The sequence below is a fragment of the Lycium barbarum genome, chromosome 9 (assembly GCF_019175385.1).
Source record: "Lycium barbarum isolate Lr01 chromosome 9, ASM1917538v2, whole genome shotgun sequence".
NCBI lineage: Eukaryota > Viridiplantae > Streptophyta > Magnoliopsida > Solanales > Solanaceae > Lycium > Lycium barbarum.
This window is the reverse complement of record NC_083345.1, coordinates 124,607,195-124,616,240: the sequence shown is the minus strand read 5'-3', so window position 1 is coordinate 124,616,240 and position 9,046 is coordinate 124,607,195. Positions and strand designations below refer to the sequence as shown.

Genomic DNA, 9,046 nt, shown 5'->3' with positions numbered 1-9,046 from the left:
TTCAAAGTTCAGGGGTAATTTTGGCCCTTTTCCGTTCTAAAAATAATTATCTCGAATTATTTATTATTTTAATTTTTTTTTTCATTTTGCTCTTAGTAAAAATATTCTTGAATATTACAAACACCTTAATAAAGGTGAGATGACATATAGATAGAATACATATTAAAGAAAGTTTATATCTTAGGATATCAATAGAGAAAAAATAGTCAAAATCTCTCCTAATTACTTCATCTTGTCTAAAATAATTGATGTTTTAATCTCTAAAAGTTGATCCAAAATAATTGATGTTTCACAAAATCAAGAAAGTATTTAGGACCCATTTGAATTTTTTTTTCACTTTTTTCAAAAATCAGGATTTGGCCATGAAAATTTTATATTTGGACAAGCAAAACCTTGTTTTCACAACCAATTCCTTAGTTGAAAAAGTACTTTTCAACAACAAATTATTATTTGCAAAAACTATGACGAAACACAACTCCAACTTCAAAATTCTCAAAAAAGTGATTTTTTTTTTTTTTGGTTTATATGGCCAAACGCCTACTTAGTTTTCTTTTCCAAAATTTGCCCTCGGCACATTTCCAAATCCGCATAATAATGATGTCAACATAAAAAGAAATCATAAGCCTAATTCGTGTGCTTAACCTTAAAACCTCACTTATTTTGGACCGGAGTAATATTTATTTATTGGAGTACTATTATTCAAATAAATATCCATTTCATTCATCACAAACTACTCCATTACCTCCTTCATCAATAATCTATGTATCTTCCTTTAATCTCCTGTAATATTGTACAAACTATAGGGTTATAACTGTAATTCACTATTTCCCGATATGGGTGTTTCATTTTCCCTCCTTATTCCACCTATCTCCGCCACTCCACCGCCGTGTCCCGGCATCGTTGACTTGCCGGAAAATTGCGTGGCATCAGTTATGACATATTTAGATCCACCGGAGATATGTAAACTTTCGATGTTAAATCGAAATTTTCGGATAGCTGGTTATGCTGATTGTATATGGGAATCGAAATTGCCTACAAATTATGAGTTAATTATTGAGAGATTATTTGAAAATTTTGATGAGAATTTGTGTAAGAGAGATGTTTTTGCCTTGCTTTGTCGACCCATTTTGCTAGATGATGGCTCAAAGGTAATATACTTTTTAACACAGAGCTCTTATTAAAATTTGGCTTTACTCCAATTCAAAATTTGTTATTTGGCTTTGAGACCTCTTATTAAAATTTGGCTTTACTCCAGTTCAAAATTTGTTATTTGGTTTTGAGACCTCTTATTAAAATTTAGCTTTAGACCTCTTATTAAAATTTGACTTTACTCCGGTTCAAAATTTGTTATTTGGCTTTGAGACCTCTTATTAAAATTTGACTTTAGACTTCTTATTAAAATTTAGCTTTACTCCGGTTCAAAATTTGTTACTGCCTCTATAATTCCGTACAAAATATAGGGTTATAATTGGAATTTCACAAATTTCCGATATGGTGATTATGAAAATTTTGAAGAAAATTTGTGTAAAAGAGATGCTTTTGCCTTGCTTTGTCGATCCATTTTGCTTGATGGTGGCTCAAAGGTTCAATTTTTTACCCATCTATTTTTGTTCTAAGGGTTCATTTTTTTTTTCCATTGACAAAATAATTGGATATGTATCCACTATTTATTTTGCATATATATGTGTGTGTGTGTGTGTGTAAAATTTAAACTTTTTCCTGTTTTTATTCATCCTGGGAGCTCGGTTTATTTGTAAATTAATCATTTCTTTGTTTGTTTTGCATATATTTTTGTGGGTATATTGAAAAATTTAAATCTTTTTCCGCTTTTGTTCATTCTAGGAGCTCAATATATTGTAAAAATTATCATTCTTCTTGTTGTTTTTTGAAGGGTTCGTTTTTTCTCCATTGACAAAAGAACCGGATGTGTCTCCAGTATGTATTCTGCAATATGTATGAGGGTTTATTGTCATATTTTTTTTTTCTTTTTTCGGTTCATTGGGAACTCAGAATTTACCTATGTTGTCCGGACTCTTCAAAAATAGCTAGGGTGTGTGTCGGATACTCCAAAAGTAGTGTATTTTTGGAGAATCCGACACGGGTGGGGCAACATTTTTGAAGAGTCCGAGCAACATAGGAATTTACATAACGGATTTTAGGTTCGAATAAAGGAGGATTGCTATAGATTGACTGCCATAGATATTCGTAATATGATAAATCCTTTAACATTGAATTCATTGTGGGGTCTTAATAGAGCAGGGGATATATAGGAGACGATCAATTCTTTTTCAAAGATAACATTTTTATCATAGAATCTTCAACAGTATATGGAGAATTATTTGAATGAATAGGGGAAACCAATTTTTTTTTTTTTTTTTAATGACGGTGGTGTTCGGGTCAGCTTGTGCACACCTCGATTAATTTACTGGGTATTTGTTACCTCGCATCTGCACAGGAAATTACCTAGTATTTTTTGTCTCTGTTGGAATTTGAATGTTCCGTTGATAGGAGAAACCAGTTTTCAGGAAATATGTCGAATTTGTCCCCTCCCCCCGCGCCCACCCCCACCTGCTACCTCTCACCAGCTCAGGTATCGGGTAAATTTTCCCATCAAGGTTTGGCCAGATGGAAAGAAATCACTTAGTGATTTTTGTCTCGGCTGGAATTTGAACCTGAGACCTCATGGTTCTCCGCCATTTCATTAACCACTAGCCACTCCTTTGGGTGCTAGGGCAAAGGAGTATGCTAACTCAACCCCCTCCCCAGACATAAAGAAAAAAAGAATTTATTTCTGCATTATTTTTTTGAGCTAGCAATGCAGAGGCTTTCATAGTTTCTGGTGTTAGATGAATGCTGACGGTTTATGTTGATTTTGGGCTGTCTGCAGAAGGTTTGGTTAGATAAGCGTACGGGTAGAGTTTGTCTGTCAATATCTTCTAAAGGCTTGGCCATAACAGGCGTTGATGATAGGAGATATTGGAGTCGTATTGAAACAGCTGAATCAAGGTAAGGAATAGGATTTCTTTTGCTTCTGATGTTTATATAGCAGTGTTTGGATGTTTGTATCTGTTGGATTATCGACATGTGCTGTTAGATTGGCTGATCAAATCAACTGTTCAGTTCATTTCTTTGATGATATCCCTCCCAAGAAATGGTTCTTATGTTCTATGTTGCTCGGAATTTCCAAAAATGTTGCTGCACGCATGTAGGATCCTCAAAAACTGCACTACCTTAGAATGACCCGATACGCACCCGTCGGCATTTTTGAACGAGCACCGTAGCTTCTGTAACAATTTGTCTAGCTTGTGATTACTTGTTTGATATGCTTATGTGAAAATGCATGAATTGAGGTTCTTTGTTTTGGTCTTATCTGTCTGTTTGATGCTTGTGCTGGAAAATTAAAAATATTAGTGTTGTAATCTAGTTCCACGTGCAATTGTAGTGCTTGGTACTACAATTTCTTTAGGAGTTTGCCGATAGTCTTTCACTTAGTCGATGTGGTTTAGCCGTTTAGCATTGCTTAACGGCAACTTACTTTCTGATTCTGTTAAATACTTAGGGGGTGAAGGGCAGCGTACTTTTCTTGAGAACAGAAATGTTCAAATTCCACTGTCCGTTAACGTGGGTTTTTACACGATTGACCTTGGAGTTCCAATTAGAAACTCTATTTGAGAATTCAGGGCTCAAATTTTCCAGAAACGTTTAATAAGTCCCTCAGCTTTTAGACACCCACATATGTATTTGTGTATGTATATAACGGAAAAGGGTCAAAAAGCCCTTAACGTGCTAGAAATGACTCAAAAAATGCCTTCTTCCACCTATTGGATCAAATTTTCCCCTCCTTCCACCTATTGGATAAAAACACCCCTAACATATTAGAAACGGAAAAGGGCCAAAATTACCCCTGAACTTTGAAAAATAGTTCATCCATGCCCTTCGTTATACTTTAGGGCCAATTATACCCTTACCGTTATACTTTGGGCCAAATATACCCTTCAGTATAACGGCGTGCCACGTGTCAAAATCTCAGTGGCTAACTTATTTCCCCCTCTTTTATTTTTCATCCGGATGCCTACTCCTTCAGATCCGACCCAAATAACATATCATTACCCAAATAAACACAAACCTAACCCGTATAACATATCTATAACGCTGCTCTCTCTCTCTCTCTAAAAAAACGCAGACCACCTCTTCTACAGTAAATCACTGCCTTACCTCTCTCTACATCAAACCTACTTCGTTTATGTCAAGATTTCTGTTGTCATGACTAAACTTCGTCCATTGTCTGCTACTGTTGTTATCTTCTTGTATTTTCAGTTTTCTAAGGTTTGTTGCGGATTCTCTGTTTTGTTAGTTTTTTTTTTTTTTTTTTTTTTTTTGTGTTTAATATGTTTGGCATATGCTTTTTAATGTGGTCCCGAAATGGGTGGATATGGTTAAATAAGGTTTGCTTTTGAAATTATGTTTTAGTGGTTTTAGGTTTGGTTTCTTCTTTTGTAGGCTTGTGGGGTTGGTGGTCATTACTAAGCTTCGTCCATTGTCTGCTACTATTGTAATCTTCTTGTATTTTCAGTTTTTTCTAAGGTTTGTTGCGGATTGTTAGGTCTGAATTGTTGCACGTTTATTGTTTTGAAAATCTGGGGTTTTGCACAAAGTTAATCTATGTTGAATTTTGTGTAGTTATCTCAGTTACTCTAACCCCAACTTCAATCTTTTTGCGATTTTCAGTGAATTTAAGCCTTACAATGTAAGATGATAAAAGTCAACTTATTCTTCCATCGTGGTGGTGATTGGATTCGAGAACCACATGTATTGTATGAAAAGAAATGGGTTCACTATTGGAGAGAGTATGATCCTGATCTCTTATCTTATATTGACATTGTAAATGAGTACACTTTCCAGTTAGGATTTGTCGGTGTCCAACAATTAATTGTTGCTGGACCATCTGGAAAGTACTTTGAATTAGAAGGTGATGAAGGTATTAGGAAATTATTATCATTTGTCTTCGAAGAATACCATGTCATTCATTTCTTTGCTACTGATGAATGTGAAATAGCTGTGCATGTTCCAAATATTCTACAAAGTGATGAATCATGAGGCAAATTGGTGCAAAAGGTAGAGTAAAGGTGAGTTGAAGAAGCTTTTGTGGTGGGGTGCATGGTCCTCCTATGCTGAGGAGTTTGGAGACCAACTTGAACAGATGAAGCAGTTGGATGAACCTGCTGCAAAGGACTTAATCAGCAGGTATCCTCCAGAAACATGGTGTAGAGCTTATTTTGATACAATCTGTAAGAATCAAGGAGTGGACAACAATTTTACTGAGTCATTCAACTCTTGGATACTTGAAGCAAGGTATAAGCCCATCATTGGGATGTTGGATGATATAAGGATTAAGGTGATGAATAGGTTGAGAGAAAATGATGAGTTTGTGAATAAGTGGTATGGTTTGGAACATGCACAACTATTTCACATTCATCAGTAGCAAAGAAATGAATGACATGATATTCTTCGGAGACAAATGATAATAATTTCCTAATACCTTCATCACCTTCTAATTCAAAGTACTTTCCAGATGGTCCAGCAACAATTAATTGTTGAACACCGACAAATCCTAACTGGTAAGTGTACTCATTTACAATGTCAATATAAGATAAGAGATCAGGATCATACTCTCTCCAATAGTGAACCCATTTCTTTTCATACATTACATATGTGGTTCTCGAATCCAATCACCACCATGATGGAAGAATAAGTTGACTTTTATCATCTTACATTATAAGGCTTAAATTCACTGAAAATCGCAAAAAGGTTGAAGTTGGGGTTAGAGTAACTGAGATAACTACACAAAATTCAACATAGATTAACTTTGTGCAAAACCCCTGATTTTCAAAACAATAAACGTGCAACAATTCAGACCTAACAATCCGCAACAAACCTTAGAAAAAACTGAAAATACAAGAAGATTACAATAGTAGCAGACAATGGACGAAGCTTAGTGATGACCACCAACCCCACAAGCCTACAAAAGCAGAAACCAAACCTAAAACCACTAAAACATAATTTCAAAAGCAAACCTTATTTAACCATATCCACCCATTTCGGGACCACCTTAAAAAGCATATGCCAAACATATTAAACACAAAAAAAATAACTAACAAAACAGAGAATCCGCAACAAACCTTAGAAAACTGAAAATACAAGAAGATAACAACAGTAGCAGACAATGGACGAAGTTTAGTCATGACAACAGAAATCTTGACATAAACGAAGTAGGTTTGATGTAGAGAGAGGTAAGGCAGTGATTTACTGTAGAAGAGGTGGTCTGCGTTTTTTTAGAGAGAGAGAGAGAGCAGCGTTATAGATATGTTATACGGGTTAGGTTTGTGTTTATTTGGGTAATGATATGTTATTTGGGTCGGATCTGAAGGAGTAGGCATCCGGATGAAAAATAAAAGAGGGGGAAATAAGTTAGCCACTGAGATTTTGACACGTGGCACGCCGTTATACTGAAGGGTATATTTGGCCCAAAGTATAACGGTAAGGGTATAATTGGCCCTAAAGTATAACGAAGGGCATGGATTTTTCAAAATTCAGAGGTAATTTTGGCCCTTTTCCGTATTAGAAATGGCTCAAAAATGCTCTCCTTCCACCTATTGAATCAAACTAGTTGAAATCGTCTATATCGAATAGTTTGTGTCATAGTCATTCAGACGTATTCAATTGATTCTTCGTAATTGGGATGTTTTAATAAAAACACCCCTAACATATTAGAAATGGCTCAAAAATGCTCTCCTTCCACCTATTGAATCAAACTAGTTGAAATCGTCTATATCGAATAGTTTGTATCATAGTCATTCAGACGTATTCAATTGATTCTTTGAAATTGGGATATTTTAATATTGGCTGTCAATTTTTTCCAAGGGACACTTCTGTATTTGGGTTTGGAACCGGCTATGGTTTGCTGGACTCACATAGACAGAGTTACAACTTATGAATTATCAGGTAAAAGAAAGCAATAAAATGAGGAGCCACCAATATCTTGGCTTTCACTTTCTTAATACTTTGTTCCATGCTTTGAGAGTGCAGATACAAGGCTATTTGGAATCAGAAGGCCTGTGAGGGTTAGAATCACATAAGCCAAAGGGGGCAACAACTAAGGGGTCGTTTAGTTGGGTACTAGTTTTCTAGGGATTATAATACCGGAATTCAATTATGACGAGATTATTTAGTGGATATACATTTATTGTTAGATGCTTGGTTTATTGGACTGGAAATGGTGTATTATTTAAAACGTGTTTGGTTTTAATACTGTAAACCAAACAACCCTCTCGTGTACTGTTTATGTTATTAGCTGCTGGCGATATCTTATCGAACCAACTTGTTTCTCGAATTTCTGAAATTGAAATGATAATTCCCCATCTTCCATAATTTTTTAATATAGGTTCAAATCCCAATTTTGATTGTCTAATATTTCTTTATTTGTCCAACAAGTTTTGTTATAGAGTTACGTAGTACCTGTACTGGTGGAAGGTAGTAGGTATCCCACGGAATTAGTCGAGGTGCGTGCAACCTGGCCCCTTTTTTTTTTTTTTAAATATATATTCCGTACATAGGGGGTAGGGAAAGGTGATTACAATGTGGGGATTCGAACTCTCACCAACAAGGTGATATTTCAGGTGGCCAACCAACTGAGCTATTGGATCCCTACACGCACCTGACCCTTATACTATGGCTAATACTAACCCAAAAAAAAAAAAAAAAGAGTAAGAGGGTGTTTTTGTGTAGTCAAAATGGACTTCATTTTATCAGAATAAGCACTAAGAAAGCAAACCTTTTCGTTATATCGTAATATCAGGCTAACTGTTTTAAGAAAACCTTTGTTGCTTGTTTGAGCTAAAGAGAAAGATAGATACCAAATTCAGTTGAACCGACATTCTCGTGACGGAGTATCGATAGACATGTGAAAAACTATTAAAATATCAACAAATATTAAATTTTGAACTCAAAAATTCTCGTAACAACTTCAAAGTTCATCAACTCAAAATCTTGGATCTGTCTTTGACCAAATGTCTGTCATTTCTTGATGTACTCCTTTTGTTGCTGCTGTCTTCTGAGCTTGGAATGCAATGCACATTTAATTTTATTTTAACTGCCACATATTTTGAACAAACAAGAAGTTATTACTACCCATTGGACGGAATAATAAAGATTTTTCCTTCCATGTAGATTCAAGTCCGTTGCGTACCTCCAACAGATCTGGTGGTTTGAAGTCGATGGAGAGGTCGATTTCCCATTCCCTGTAGGGTCCTACAGCGTTTTCTTCAGGCTACAAGTCGGGCGTTCTTCTAAGAGATTCGGTCGCAGAATCTGCAACTGCGAGCACGTTCATGGATGGGATAAAAACCCAGTCAGGTTCCAGCTTTCGACATCAGACGGTCAACAAGCTACAAAACAGTGTTACTTGAAAGAACCTGGAAAATGGATGTATCACCATGTAGGTGATTTTGTAAGCTCGGGATCGGAAGTGTCGATGAAAGTTATATTTTCGATGGCACAAATCGATTGTACACACACGAAAGGTGGACTCTGTGTAGATTCTGTACTGATATGCCCGCGTGAGTTTATGCAGATGTCGAAGCGTTTTTAGTTGCTGATGAAACTCTGTTTAGGATGTTGTTGGTAAGAGTCTTTAGAGGTAGCACTATACATAGTTGATGGAATGGTGTTGTTAGTGAGTGAGTGACAATTATGTATATAAAGCAAGCAATGTGTGTATATATGGCGGACTTTTTTTAGTGTGAGTTTAAGTTCTACGCACCGACGATAAAAAAATCACTTATTAGGCAAGTACAGACAGGTACATCTTATGATAATCATTAATTGGTAATATGTTTAAAAATAGTAACTAACTTGTTATCACATGTTAAAATATATTGATCGTGAAGAATTTTTAATTGTCGGTGTATATAATTTAAATTCTTCTTGTATACAAATTGTTACTTTGCATCTAGTTAGCATGGCTACATTTTCATGCTTAGTTCTGATA

At 35.6% G+C, this 9,046-nt stretch overlaps 1 protein-coding gene across 7 annotated transcripts; it reads left to right on the top strand.

Moving 5' to 3' along the window:
• Positions 1-636: 636 nt before the first annotated feature.
• Positions 637-8,801, top strand: LOC132609879 (F-box protein PP2-A12-like). 7 transcript variants are annotated; one of them, XM_060324066.1, is made up of 5 exons: positions 637-1,148; positions 1,461-1,583; positions 2,888-3,006; positions 6,922-7,002; positions 7,087-7,654. In XM_060324066.1, exons 1-4 carry the CDS (start codon positions 834-836, stop codon positions 6,992-6,994), a joined length of 630 nt encoding a protein of 209 aa, XP_060180049.1. In that variant the 5' UTR covers positions 637-833; the 3' UTR covers positions 6,995-7,002; positions 7,087-7,654. The 7 variants fall into 7 exon arrangements, with proteins under 7 accessions (XP_060180049.1, XP_060180050.1, XP_060180051.1 ...); XM_060324068.1 differs by having other exon boundaries at positions 638-1,148; positions 6,976-7,002; XM_060324067.1 differs by lacking the exon at positions 6,922-7,002.
• Positions 8,802-9,046: the final 245 nt, after the last annotated feature.

What these genes read in the sequence shown, in the direction of transcription:
- LOC132609879 (XM_060324064.1), top strand. Translation starts at nt 834, where the DNA reads ATGGGTGTTTCATTTTCCCTCCTTATTCCACCTATCTCCGCCACTCCA. An exon ending in TGCTAGATGATGGCTCAAAG is followed by an intron (nt 1,149 to 1,460) that starts GTAATATACTTT and finishes TACAAAATATAG; the next exon opens with GGTTATAATTGGAATTTCAC. An exon ending in ATTGAAACAGCTGAATCAAG is followed by an intron (nt 3,007 to 8,226) that starts GTAAGGAATAGG and finishes CCTTCCATGTAG; the next exon opens with ATTCAAGTCCGTTGCGTACC.